This window comes from Drechmeria coniospora, chromosome 01, assembly GCF_001625195.1.
Source record: "Drechmeria coniospora strain ARSEF 6962 chromosome 01, whole genome shotgun sequence".
In the NCBI taxonomy this organism is placed as follows: domain Eukaryota; kingdom Fungi; phylum Ascomycota; class Sordariomycetes; order Hypocreales; family Ophiocordycipitaceae; genus Drechmeria; species Drechmeria coniospora.
The window spans coordinates 1,130,720-1,144,412 of NC_054389.1; the positions used below are offsets into that span (position 1 = coordinate 1,130,720).

General features: G+C 57.7%; 6 protein-coding genes across 6 annotated transcripts; 3 read left to right on the forward strand and 3 right to left on the reverse strand.

Moving 5' to 3' along the window:
• Window positions 1-306: 306 nt before the first annotated feature.
• Window positions 307-783, forward strand: DCS_00288 (uncharacterized protein; the record flags this gene model as incomplete). Its single annotated transcript, XM_040797627.1, has 1 exon — window positions 307-783. The coding sequence occupies one exon, from the start codon at window positions 307-309 to the stop codon at window positions 781-783; it is 477 nt and encodes a 158-aa protein (XP_040658510.1).
• Window positions 784-857: 74 nt separating this feature from the next.
• Window positions 858-1,217, reverse strand: DCS_00289 (uncharacterized protein; the record flags this gene model as incomplete). The annotated part of the gene is made up of 1 exon (XM_040797628.1): window positions 858-1,217. One exon carries the CDS (start codon window positions 1,215-1,217, stop codon window positions 858-860), a length of 360 nt encoding a protein of 119 aa, XP_040658511.1.
• Window positions 1,218-1,737: 520 nt separating this feature from the next.
• Window positions 1,738-3,878, reverse strand: DCS_00290 (uncharacterized protein; the record flags this gene model as incomplete). Its single annotated transcript, XM_040797629.1, has 3 exons — window positions 1,738-3,496; window positions 3,553-3,687; window positions 3,748-3,878. 3 exons carry the CDS (start codon window positions 3,876-3,878, stop codon window positions 1,738-1,740), a joined length of 2,025 nt encoding a protein of 674 aa, XP_040658512.1.
• A 1,612-nt stretch (window positions 3,879-5,490) lies between these two features.
• Window positions 5,491-7,212, forward strand: DCS_00291 (snoRNP assembly factor Naf1; the record flags this gene model as incomplete). The annotated part of the gene is made up of 1 exon (XM_040797630.1): window positions 5,491-7,212. The coding sequence occupies one exon, from the start codon at window positions 5,491-5,493 to the stop codon at window positions 7,210-7,212; it is 1,722 nt and encodes a 573-aa protein (XP_040658513.1).
• Window positions 7,213-7,580: 368 nt separating this feature from the next.
• On the reverse strand, window positions 7,581-8,894 carry DCS_00292 (uncharacterized protein; the record flags this gene model as incomplete). Its single annotated transcript, XM_040797631.1, has 3 exons — window positions 7,581-7,847; window positions 7,921-8,661; window positions 8,715-8,894. The coding sequence occupies 3 exons, from the start codon at window positions 8,892-8,894 to the stop codon at window positions 7,581-7,583; spliced, it is 1,188 nt and encodes a 395-aa protein (XP_040658514.1).
• A 2,123-nt stretch (window positions 8,895-11,017) lies between these two features.
• Window positions 11,018-12,454, forward strand: DCS_00293 (acid phosphatase; the record flags this gene model as incomplete). Its single annotated transcript, XM_040797632.1, has 1 exon — window positions 11,018-12,454. The coding sequence occupies one exon, from the start codon at window positions 11,018-11,020 to the stop codon at window positions 12,452-12,454; it is 1,437 nt and encodes a 478-aa protein (XP_040658515.1).
• Between the last annotated feature and the right edge of the window lie 1,239 nt (window positions 12,455-13,693).

The window sequence follows — 13,693 nt, forward strand, 5'->3', positions numbered from 1 at the left end:
ATTCATTGCTGCTTTGGTTCATCGGCAAGGGAGGCCATGAAGCATACCACAACGGGCACGAAAAGAGATGACAATCGGCCGTCTGCTGCTGTCGGCGTATGTACGTTCCGTCCCTCCCCGTTCGCTCACCTCCCCATCTTCAACATGGCAGTCTGGCAGGTGCTGGTTCTTGCTGGGCAAGCTACTGTTTCGTGGAAATAACCTCCTGGGACAAGCATCACCCACCAGCGTCAGATGGCCATCCGTCATATTTGCCAGCAAACGCCTTCTCAAACGCTGATTTGTTCCATCGTGCTCGATCCAAGAATGCCCGGCACTCAACCCCGCGTGCTCGCCATGTCATTTCTCCTCGCGGCCGCAAAAGAGAGCGTCAAGGGCTCGACCGATCCGGAGGACCTCCATGTCTGCATATCGGCCCTCCACCACCGTCAATCCCACGAGCAGATCGTCGTTCCCCAGGAAGCCGCGGACGTTGAGCGTCGGCGAATAAAGGACCGTCCACGTGAGGTTAAACACCTGCTTGGCAACCGTCAGTCCTGTCCTCGCACCAACATGCCATGCCCATGCCCTGGTCTCTCACCGCACTTCCGGTTTCACCCAGCCCTTCCGTTATCGCCCAGCCCTTCCGGTATCACTCAGCCTTCCGGTATCACCCAGCCCTTCCGGTGCTACATCAACAACACTAGGAGTGATGACGACGTTGTATCGGCTAGTCGTCTCATGCCACTGGCGGCGGAGACGGCCAATTTCGTGTGCTTCCAAACCTCCCTCGGAGTCGTCTGATTCAGAACAAAGGCCTTGATAAATGGATGAAGTGACTCGCCAATCTCGACAAGTTTTATGGCACCACGGCCGAGTTAGGTCGACTGTTGGACCATGCCGACGCCGCGCAGCACTACCCGCACGAGCACCATGCGGCTACGAGGGGGGGCCGCGAGGGGCCACGTACTGGACAGAAAGGCCACTCGGACCTCGGATGACACGATTATATCTTGCCACTCATGGCATCTTTTGAACACCTCGGGCAGCTCGACATCTTCGACAACGGCCCCGGCGCCCTCTAGCAACGCTCCCGCTTTCTCCCATGCGCCCCGTGTGCCCGGTCCGGCATCGTTCGAAACATGAGTCTTGATCATGGCCACCTTGGCACCCTTGAGACAAACCGCCTTCAGCGGCGGGCGGTCATCAGGGTCAAGGCGAAAGACTTTGGTGAGCATGTCCAGGTCTTCGACCGAATTGGCAAAAACTCCAACGGTGTCGCAGGTGACGGAGTATCGTCCCACGCCCTCTGTCGATATGAGACCCCATGTCGGCTGCCGAGTCGCTGTCAGCCATACCCGAGTCCAAGGCTCCGAAATCGGCTGGCATAATACCTTGACGGCGAAAATGCAAGTAACCCAGCAGGAGGTAATACAATGACAAGTCCCTGCGACAGTGCCAGTCCTATTGGACATTCATTTAATGTGAAGACGATCAGATCTGCCATCGAGCCACTTTTCCATCACAGAGTATCGAACACAGTCAGGGAGGCGAAAAAGGCATCTCTTTTCGAGGCCTCAAAAGCACAAAAGACATCATGTATTGCTATGGTTTCGGCCTCTGCTTCTCATCGACTACCAATTCCGGCTTGGCGGTTTCTCGTCATCTGCCATCAACAATCGAAACAATGCCAGGGTCCATCAAAGATTTTGCATACCGCCCTCCAATATTGTTCGCGCATCAACGCCGACAGTTCGCTCAAGACGAAGAAGCGCTCGGCTCATCGGAAACTTTGGCCTGTAGGCTCTTCTCCTGCATCGCCATCAGCTTGTCAATCTTGGCACTCAGCTCGGCAATTTGAATCTCGACAGCACTAGGTGCTTCCCCGTCATCGTCAACCCCTTGACCGTCGTCATGCACACTCGCCTCGCGGGGCCACAACTGCCGGTCGTATCCTGATGTCGGCCGGCCAAGCTCGTAGAGCGTCCTTCTTCTATCTGGCTCTCTAGGTCCCTTGAACGTCGCGGCCGGGTTGATCCTTTGCCGGATGAGCTCGTACAGCTGAATGGCAGCCACGATAGGCATGTGCGTCAGCTTCAAAAGAACGATCCGACCGGCACGGAACTTCTCGTGGCGCGGGAAAATGAGGCGCAGGGGTCGGAAGATGGCAAAGGCGAGGAGGTTAAAGGGCGGGTAGAAGTGAGTGAGCCTGTTGCTCGTCGACGCTTCCAGGACGTATACGCTGTAGACGTAGAGATACTCCTCCTTGGCGTGGGTGATGACGCGAGAGAAGCTGTTGGACAGCATACCGGTGAGGGAGCCCATGAGCAGGATGGACGTCAGGGTGATGAAGATGATCATCAGCGGCGGTCCGAATATCGGGTTGATCTGGTGCATAATCTCGAATCCGACGTAGCTTGATCCGAAGAATATCTTTGTCAAGATGCCCGTCATCTTGGCTAGGCTAAACGTGTCGCGGCCGACGAGAGAAAAGCTGGTGAGGAAGCCAAAGTAGATGATGACGACAAAGACCATGAACTTGATGAAATCCTTGCCCATCTCCTTCAGGCAAGGGATCAGCGTGCCCCAGTACGGGCTCAGACTCAGGATGGAACAGATGCGCGGCATCATAAACAGCGCCTCGAGAGCGAGAACGTCAAAGGCGAGATCGTTTATCTGCTCGTTACCCTGAGTGATGCCGATGATCCGGAGAACGGCAAATATGAAGCCGATGAGGATCATGATCATGTCGAACAGGTTCCACATGTCGGTTGCGTAGAAGACGGAGCCGGCATCCATCCATTCGCTCAATTCGTCGTAAAAAAAGGCGGCAATCCAGACGAAGAGCACAATTTCCGTGCTCGTAATGTGGTCCTCATCCCGGACGATGAGAACGGTGTAGTAGAGGCACAGGAAGACGGCGAAGAAGAGAACCTCCCAGCACTTGAGATACTTGGGGACGCGAAGGCGCGAGTAAGGATCCGAAGTCTGCGGGTGATAGAATCGATGCTTCTTGCTCGCCTGGACCGATAAGCTGTCCCAGAAAATGATGTCACCGTTCCAGATGCCGCTGATGGTTCGTTGGACGACGTGCTGGCTGAGAAAGCGCTTGGCGCCGGCGATGGCGGCAATCTCCAGCGCGTTGAGGTTCTTGAAGGCCATGGTGGGATCGAGCTCCTCGGGAGCATCCTCATCCGTCGAGCTCGTCAGTCGCGAGAGGGAGCTGAGCAGATTGGCCTTGGTCGAGGAACTGCCGACGACCACGAGCTGGCGTCGGGGAGTGGGCAGGACGCGCGGAAGCAGGGGCGACGTTTCGGCCGCTTCATGGTCGTACGGCGACAGTGCATCCAGCTGGTCCTCTCGGCGTTCCGGTATTTCGTAGAGACAGTAGTTCATCACCTCCCGCTCGGTGAGGCGGGAGAGAAAGCGCCATGCGACAATCTCGCAGGCGTTGGAACGAGTCTCGGCCAAGCCCGAGAATTCGCGCGTCTCTGCGGCATAGTGCCACTTGAGAGCACTGTCGACGAAATAAGCACAGGGGAAGGTGGGCACGAGTCGATGCAACAAACGTACAGAAGTGCGTTGACGATGGCAGGGTTGGTGCATGTGTCGTTCAGATGGTTGACGAGGACGCGAATGCAGTTCCCGGCGGACGTCGTCCTGAGCTGCTCAAAGGTGCTGGGCAGGTCCACGGCATCGACAAAGTAGCTGCCTCGCGTCATCAGTCAACGATGCAGCATAACCTCGGATTGTCGACGGAGGACGCACCAAGATAGCTTCCGGATGACATGGCGGAACGAATCGTCCTCGGCAATGTCTGGGAGGTCAAAGTCGAGCCGTGACGAGACCGGACTATGGTCTCGTGCGAGCTGCGCCTTCACCTTCACACGAACAGGCATCACGAAGTGAAATGATGGATCCGACGTTATGCAACGATGCTGCCAGACGACATTATTTGCACGCACATGGGCGAAGAAAGATGGTATGAAGAGGGGATAGAATGGGAGTTGGACGTTTCAGGTGGAGAACGGACCAGGTCTGGTCTGGTGATGTCCAAGCGCGCGAGGCAAGCGCCGCGATCCTGGCTGCCATGCCGTGGAGGCGGCTGGCAGGTTGTTGCCTGGCTGTAGTACGGAGTACTTGTGCACCGCACTGCCACTGCACCTACAGCGCTGTACCTACAGGCTACAGCGGATCAATCGCCGCCGCCTTTTCGACGGACAGGGACCCCTCACGCGCGACGATGCCCAAGCCTTGTGGCGGGAAAAAGAAAGTTTGTAAATGGAAAAAAGAATGGTCAAGCGATAAATCTGCGTTGTCGGCTCAAGCGGTCAACGTCATTATTCATTTACACTGGAGTGTTGACCGCTATGGACCAGCACTAATCGGATTCAATTGGGCGACATCTAGATTCAGCTGACAGTGGGAGCCTGAGATGTACCGTGTAGTATTTGCAGCAGATTTTGCCTTGATGGATAGTCTAGTTGCTATGAGCATGCCGTTGGATTAAAGAGCATTGTATGGGGAGATTGGCTGATTGGCTGTATAGACAGTGTCAGACAACACAGACACCACTTTTGTAGGGTAGGGATACGAGGTAGAGTGAGGTATGGGTGCTATCAATAATAGTGGCTATGGCGCGGGGGAATCGCTGTAGGACTGTTGGGGTGTTGAAGCTGATCTCTCAGGAGCCCCTCGTCCTCTGGCGAGAAACTGTCCCTTTGCATAGGCAGCCTCGTCACATGACCCGTATATGACTCCTGACAGACACGATAGGTTTACTTGAGAGAGAGTAATAAGGTCTAGTAGCTAGAAGGTTAGAAATAGGTAGCTAGCTATGAGGATAAAGGTAATAAGTATATCAATGTAACGGGCTGACCCCAGAAGAGCCAAAGCAGTGGTCATGCTACAGTACTCTCCGTTGCGCCAGCAGCCCTGCCCTTTTGTAAGTACTTGGTCGGCCAAGGGAGCTTCTTCACGAAGCAGCACTTTAGGCAGTTGGCCAAACCTACAGTATGAGAGTCCATTGTAGTCAGGCCCCCAACACTTCGGGCCTGACTAATCACTTCTGCTCGAGCATTGCCCGAGATCATGACAACTATCCATGGAGTATTAATAGTCGGGGAGCAGGAGTCGCTTGCTAAATTACAGTAGAAAATTTACATAAGCAGACTTGATCATGACACTGTGGGATGGTCACCGAGACCCTGGGGACTAGGGTGGCCCGAGATCCACTTGCCTGGTGCCTCTGATCTCGAATTTTCTGCAGCGAAGCGCAACCCAAATTTCTTCTTCATGCCCTTTTCCCTCCGACTATCGGATTCAGACCGTCCACTCTCCCGGCAGATATCAACGTTGCGGGAGTCGCCTCCTTGAACTTCACTCTGTGTATTGTTTCAAACAAACAAGCCGACTAATATCCTCGTCCCGACTGCACATTGTCGACCAGTGCCCCAAGCATCGCGTTGCCGCCAACTGCTGCGGGCCGGCCGGAGCAAGCAGAGGGCAGGCATGTCAGGCTTTCAGATTCCCGGCCTTGGTCAGGCCAAACCCAACGAAAGGTTACCGCCGCTTGCCGCCGATGAGCAGATGCAAGATGCCAATCCGCCGACACCGGACTTGCCCCCGCCGAACCCAGTGTCTGCTGAACCAACAACGGCGAGGGTAATCGTGGGAACGGGGGACGGACTGGAGTCTACCGAGGGTGAAAAGGCGACCGAGGATGCCGTCACGACAGAGGATGCCATGCTCGTCGACGGAACCGACAGCACTCCGTCATTGACGCACGCCCTCGAGGCGGCCATCGGCGGACTCGATGAAGCGACGACGACGGCGGCACCGGCACAGGAACAAGAAGCGACGGAGCCGACGGCGTCGACGGAACTGCAAGCGGACGTGGGAGAAAACCCCGAGTGGGAGATTGACTCGTCGCCGTATGAGTCCTCGTCAGACTCGAGCAGCTCCGACTCGTCCGACTCCGACTCCGACAATGAGGGCTACGAGCCACTCGGCATCGAGGAGACGGTCCGGCTTCTGATGCAGTCCGAGGGCGGGTCCGATGACGAGGGTGACAAGGCAGGCCGGTCGGCGACGGCGACGCAGCTGCGGACGAAGAATGAGATTCTCGACGAGGTCATCCCGAAACCCGACGTCAGCATCACGGCCGAGATGAAAATCGAAGAGCTGGGCGTGGTGGAGTTCGTCGTGGAAAACACAATGCTCGTCAAGGCCTTCACCCCCGGCGAGTACCAGGTGCTCGACACCGGTTCCGTCCTCTGCACCGCCGAGCGCACCGTCATTGGTGCCGTGGCGGAAACGATTGGCAAAGTCCTGCAGCCCATGTACACGGTGCGCTTCAACACGGAAGACGAGATCAAGGAGCTCGGCATCGAAATCGGCACAAAGGTCTTTTACCCGCCCGACCACGCCTCGTTCGTATTCACCGAGCCGCTCAAGAACCTCAAAGGATCCGACGCCAGCAACATCCACGACGAAGAGGTCGGCGACGATGACATGGAGTTTTCCGACGACGAGAAGGAAGCCGAGCACAAGCGGTCGCTCAAGCAGAAGCGCAACCGGAACAAGGCTCCGGCCGACGGCGGCACGAGGGGCGCCAGGGGGCCCCATCCGCTGCGGCAGGAGGCGGTGCCGGACGGCGACTTGAACTACGACGACGACGGGCCGTACAAGCCGCTGGCCCGGCCGCCCGGGTATGGAATCGGTGGCGCGTCCGGCGACTCGATCGAACTTCCACCCCGCTCCGGCTCCCAACGCGGCGGCCGACGGGGCGACAGGGGCGATAGGGGGAACAGGGGAGGTAGGGGAGGTAGGGGGAGCAGAGGAAGAGGCGACCTTCGAGGGGGCGCTCGCGGCGGACACGGCCAGCCGAGGGACGGTTACTCCCTTCCCCCTCAAGGATATCAGCAGCAATACCCCCCACAGCCGCAGCATCAACCTGCCGGCGGGAACTCGTGGGCGAACCCATCCGGGCCCTCGCCCCCGGCGATGCCAAACTTTGGCTTCCAGTTTCCTGGCTGGCCGCAGCAGGGACAAGGCATGCCGGTTCCTCCGCCTCCTCCGCCTCCGATGTGGCCTGCTCAGGGCGGACAGGCACAAGGCCAGCAGAGCGGCGGCACCTTTATGGATCCCGCTCTTTTGGCGGCGTTGATGAGTCAAATGCAGGCGCAAAGCGGTCAGCGGCCGTGGGGTGGGCAGCCCCCTCCGTCATCCTGATGCTTGCCTCGGTTTGCTTTTCGCCTTGTTTGGCTCTCCGTCGTCATTTTCGGTACGGAGTACTGGAGGATCACCTGTAGTGCGGAAGGTAGCGTCGGTCCACGGCACGCGCAGGAGACGCACAAAGGTTTGTGTCGAATAGAGCGGCATGCACTGTCACATGTCACGATACCCTAGGAGGCTAGCAAGAGATGGCATTTGCACAGCACATGTCTTGTTGAATAAAAGATGCTAGGAATTGCTATGCAGCTACATCGAATGACAGTGAACCAGGACATGTCACGAAGCAAAAAAAATGAAGAAAGATGAAACGCAAAACAAAGTAAAAACAAGGAGGGTGAGAAACTGAAAATCAATTGACCAGGACTCTAGAGATCGCCTGGCAACTGCAGGGTTGTGTCGTCAAACTTGTGAAAGGCCAGCTCGTAGACCAGGCCAAGGGTCATGCGAGCGTGCTGGAGCATGTGGTCAAACGACAGGTACTTGATGAGGTCTTCGGCGGTGTGAATGTGCTTGTTCGAGTCCCCAAAGGCGGATTCGATGACAAAGGCGGCGGGGAAGCCGGCCTTGGAGGCGGACGCGTGGTCGGAGCAGGCGTAGCCGCACTTTGTTTCGACCCAGGGGATGGTGCAGTACTGGAGGGACAGGCATGTTAGTGACGGCCAAGTCGGGTGGGGTGGTTGGAATGGCCGCGCGGGACCGACTCACCTCCTCGATGACGGTCTTGATGAACTTGGTCAGGGCGGGGTTGACATAGTCGACGATGACGCCGACGCTCTCGGGGAGGCCCTTGTCCAGCGTCGTCTGGATGTAGCCCGTCATGTCCTGCTGCAGCATGGCCTTGACCTTGCGCCTGCTCTTCTCGTACGACTGGAAGATGGCCTGGCTCCCGAGCAAGCCGCCCTCCTCGGCGCTGTACCAGTGAAACTCGATGGTGTTGGGGGCCTGGCCGTCGACGAGGTCCTTGGACTTGAGCAGGGTGCGGAAGACGTCCATGATGGTGACGGTGCCGCTGCCGTCGTCGTCGGCGCCGGGAGCGGCGAGGACCGAGGGCATCCAGAGGTTGATGGAGTCCTGGTGGGCGCCGATGACGATGGTGTCGTTTCCGCGGCCCGGGATGGTGGCGATGACCGAGTGCTGCTTCCACGTGTGGGGGAAGGACTTGGCGTGGACCGTCTTGTCGGCGCCGGCCTCCTTGATCATCTCGTTCACCTTGGCGAGGATCCAGTCGGACGACTGCAGGCCGTAGTCGGACTTGAAGTAGCGAGTGTGGAAGCCCGAGAGCTTCTCGAGGTTGGCCTTCATCTGCGTCTTGTCGAGACTATGGGCGAGCTTGCCGACGGCGTCCTTGTGGACGCATTTGCTGGGGTACGTGACCGACGCCTGGCTGGCAAAGTGCTGGGTGCCGAGCTCGCGCGTTTCGGTAATGTCCATGAAGTTCTGGCCATTCTACGTCTCGTCAGCATGGCGGGGACGGCGGCTGGCTCGACGTCGTCGCTTACCCTCCGCATCTCCCACTTTTCATCCTCGGTGATCCATTGCGTCTTGCCCGGCGCCGTCTCGACGAGGAACCGTTCCTCGCCGGGCTCGAGGTTGACGCTGTTTACCTCGGCCCGTTCGATGTAGCGGGCCGAGACGGCGGGCACGCAAGCCGCGAGCAGGGACGCCCGAGAGAATTTCATTGCAAGATCGATGGACGATCCGAGGGCCAGGCAGAGGGAGGTTTGATGGAGATGGTACGACGTCGACGACGATGGTGAGTGAGGGTGGTGGTGATGGAAGAGGACGGTGAGGAAGCTGGACCTTTATCCATCAAGCAGGGGCTCCGAACTCGCAATTACAGCTCACCGCAGGCACGCAGAGCACAAGGAGGGCTAGTATTATATCGGCGTGTGTGAACAATGCTTCCGGGAGCGGCGTCACAGCTGCTCCATCGGGTAAGCGTAGATGCGCTAGGCTCATGGCGTTTATCACTGGTGACTGGCGCCAACACCGGATGACACCGCCACACGTGTAGCCGAGGCGCTCTAGTCATGTCTACAGTACTTGCAAGTACAAGCACTGTACGGAGTAATACAGGGTATGGAGTAATACTCCGTACAGTACTCGTTCTCGGTATTTAGCGTACATAAGTACTATACATGTACGGAGTACGGAGTACTTGTAAGTAAAGTAGTGCCTACCCGTGACATCGACAAAGCAAGTACTCAGTTCTCCGTGCCGTATACTACTACCTCACGGAGGACGCTTACTTGTACTGTACTTGCTCCGAACATGTCAGTACAAGTACAGAGTACGGAGTATACAATAAGTATTTAATGCATACAGTACTCCGTACCTAGTAGTTACTGTACAGTATACTCCTCCATCCTTACAGGTACTTACTGGTATTACCGTAGGGAGTCACACCCACCCACATTCTCCAACTCCATGTAAATCATTACTGTACATGGTACTCTGTACTTATTTAAGTACACCTTGACAGCCAACTCGGGGCACGGCAGAACAGTAATCGCGGTCGAGGTACACTCTCTGATCATGTTCCAGACATTGTCGATTTCTGCAACTGCATCCGATTCCTCTTCGAGATTCGTGTGATCAAGTCGTACAACGCCCAGCCGTCCTTTCGAATCCCTCCACTTGCCTCCCTGCGATGACGGTTTCTCGCCGGCCGGTCCTCGCAACGATCGCCTCCGGAAAGTAGACGGTAACCACAGCGCAAGACGGTGTGCCTCGTCGTGCGTGGGTAGACACACCCTTTTCTAGTATTTGAGTATTTATTACAAATCGCTCTCCGATGGATGAAGCGAGACATTGGACAGGGAAGACGGCATCCCGCTTTGGCTCCCACCTGGCCTTGCAGACAGTGCCGTATCCGACGCACATTCCTCTTTCAAATACGTCGGAGCCAACCCCGTGACGCGGGTTTCACCATGTCCACGGCACCCCATCCTTCGATGACGACACTGCCGACGAAGCTTCGCCACCTCAGGCCGGACCGATGCCCTGTCCGATATCAACAAGCGTCTGGAGATGCCTGCATCGTTACTACCCCCCTACAGACAACCAGGAGGAGAGGACTAGTCTCCAGCCTTCCCGCGGACACGGCCTCTGCCCGATTCCAATATCGATTCCACTTCCGACCTCACTGCCACTCTTAATTCCAATTTCAATCATTCCAAATCTCCATCCTCCATCCCTCTCATCACGCACCCGGCTTTTCCGACCCTCGCACGCTTAGCCTCGGAACCGTCGACGCTGCATCAGCATCGCTGGCCGGCCTATTCATGCCCATTTAGGCAGGTTGTGTGGTCCAATGGAGAAGACGATATTCACACCTCTCATCCTGGGCACCGTCGGTCCCTCTGTCTTGGCCAACAGCAATGTAACCAACCCCGTCTGCTCGCAGGTGCGGGAATCCGTCCAACGAGGTCACAGCTGGTCGGTGAGGGGTCCCTGTCCTGTCCTCCGTCTGCGTTCGTTGGGACGGAGTCAGCCCACGGGCATGATTGCCATGGACCGGCGTCCACTGCCTGGGATACAAATCCGTTGCCGGGGCCATGACTCTGCCTTCGACGATTCGCCAAAGGAGGAATACATAGCATACTCTGCCACTCACGATACGATACCAATCTCCCAATGGCCTCCTGGCACGCCTCTCTCTGTCTTCTCTCGACGCTGCTGGCGGGTGGCGCTCTCGGGGCCGCCAACTACCCGCCCAAGCCGGTCGACTTGACGACGCCGGTGCAGCAGCGTATCGCCATCCACGGGCCCAACAGTCAGTGATTCCATATCCAGCCATCTCATGACGGCGCAGGGGTCAAGGGGTGGCGGTGCCGTATACAAGCTTCCCATGCTCACGTGTGTGCTCGCAGCCATCTCTGTTGGATGGAACACGTACGCCAAACTCGACAAGGCATGTGTCCTGTACGGCACTTCGGCCACGGCCCTCACCCAGAGGGTCTGCTCGACGAGCTCGGTCACGTACCCGACGTCGCGCACGTGGTACCACTCGGTCGCCCTCGGCAACCTGTCGGCGGCGACGACGTACCACTACCGGATCGACTCGTCCAACACGACGACGCAGCGCTTCCTGAGCCCCCGCACGGCCGGCGACAAGACGCCCTTTGCCATGAACGCCATCATCGACCTCGGCGTCTACGGCAAGGATGGCTACACCATCGCCATGGACGCGTCCAAGCGTGACACCATCCCCGGCATCCCACCCTCGCTCAACCACACGACGATCGCGCGGCTCGCCCGGACGGCCGGCGACTACGAGTTCATCATCCACCCGGGCGATCTCGCCTACGCCGACAACTGGATCCTGAACATTGGCAACCTGTTCGACGGCGCCAACGCCTTCCAGGCCATCCTCGAGCAGTTCTACGGCCAGCTGGCGCCCGTCTCGGGCCGCAAGCCGTACATGGCGAGCCCGGGAAACCACGAGGCGGCCTGCCAGGAGATCCCGAACCTCACGGGCCTCTGCCCCGAAGGCCAGAAGAACTTTACCGACTTCATGAACCGCTTCGGCGGCGTCATGCCCACGGCCTTTCCCTCGACGTCGGAGAGCGTCATCGGCCGCATCCTCGCCAACAAGGCACGGATGCTGGCGAAGCCGCCGTTCTGGTACTCGTTCGAGTACGGCATGGTGCACGTCACCATGATCAACACCGAGACCGACTTTGCCAACGCGCCCGACCAACCCGGCGGCGCCGCCGGTCTCAACGGCGGGCCCTTTGGCTTGCCGGGCCAGCAGCTGGCCTTTCTCGAGGCCGACCTCGCCTCGGTCGACCGCACCGTCACCCCGTGGCTCGTCGTCGCCGGCCACCGGCCCTGGTACACGACGGGCGGCGACGGCGGCGGCTGCCGCCCCTGCCAGGAGGCGTTCGAGGGCCTCCTGTACAAGTACGGCGTCGACCTCGCCGTCTTCGGACACATCCACAACTCGCAGCGCTTCATGCCCGTCCTCAACGGCAAGGCCGACCCCGCGGGCATGAACAACCCCAAGGCGCCCATGTACATCGTGGCTGGCGGCGCCGGCAACATCGAGGGCCTCAGCGCCGTCGTGAGCCGGCCACAGTTCACCGCCTTTGCCTACGCCAAGGACTTTAGCTACGCGACGATCCGCTTCCTCGACGCGAACAGGTTGCAGGTCGACTTCACGAGGTCGTCGACGGGCGAGCTGCTGGACCGCTCGACGCTGTACAAGTCTCACTCGGAACGATTCGTGAAGCAGTGAGTCCACCATTGCGTCCTTCAAGCAGCCTGTAGCGTGTTGGCAGGAGAGTGCCGCGGGAGCAGGGTCTACGGAGAAGGCGAGACGGGTTTACGGCAAAGGCGAGACGGGTTTACGCAGGGATTCCGAACTCTTGCAGCGCGAGACGTCGAGGCGTGTCGAAAATAGAACAAAGGTTTGACTTTCTTCTCCAACTCGCCCGAAGGATTTCGCTATAAAAGGCTTCAGTCGCCACTTGACCACGTAGAAGGAGAGTGCTGGAAGAGAACGGCGCAGGGCGCCTTTGCACCGATAACATTGGACTCCAGGCATGGCTGCCTTCGGCATCGACGATGACCAGGGGGGGTAAGGGGTAGCAAACGTGGGAACCGCAGCCTGCTCGTGCAGCAGTAGGTGTCCTAGTCGTATGGGCGGCCTCGTGTGGATTGGCAGCATCGAGTAGCGTCGGGCTGAACGAAGACAGCGACCAACCATGGTTGGGAACTCGGTGTGGCGGAGTAGGTTCAGTCATTGCATCCAAGCTGTTGAATGCAACCAATACTCGGTTCATGCAGGTGTGAACCTGCTTTTGCAGATGGGAAGCGGAGAAAAGTGAAGGCTTGTGTCTAATCAGAGAAGTACATTAGTGAGCGCTCTTGGATTCTGATCTATGACGGCTGGAGCAAAATCCAGCGACTGTTGATAATCTACAGCTGATGATGCTGGCACAGTGGTGATGGCGACCGCCTTGCAAAGTCGAATCTGCGTAGAATAGGGTCTTGATTTGTTGCATCAGGATTTGACATCATTTGCGATGGCTGTCTGACAATGGACGTTCCATCATGATGGAATACTGCCCAACCGTGCTGGCCACACTTCGCAAAGGCCAGGAGGGTAAATACTGCAGAAGCAAAGGCAAGAATGCTAGCGAAAGTACGATGAAAGGCATCCATTAAGTTGCGTTCGTCCGTAGGCTGGTTGAAAATCAAAGCCGTCCGCCGTCTCCCGAGGGCACAGCTCCGAGCAAGACTAGGTTGAGCAAGGCGGCACTTCAGAAGGCATTACAACGAGAGAATAGATGGAACGAACCTGGCATCGAGGCAGGCGGAAATAGGAAGGAAATTGAAAGGTAGGGTAGACAAATATGGACGACGGACGACAACGATGGTAGGCGAGTCGAATGCAGATTCAACGGCGAACAAATCTCCTTCTCGAGAACACACGCACGTCGCTCCTCGGAAGATGATGCGGAAGGACATGCAT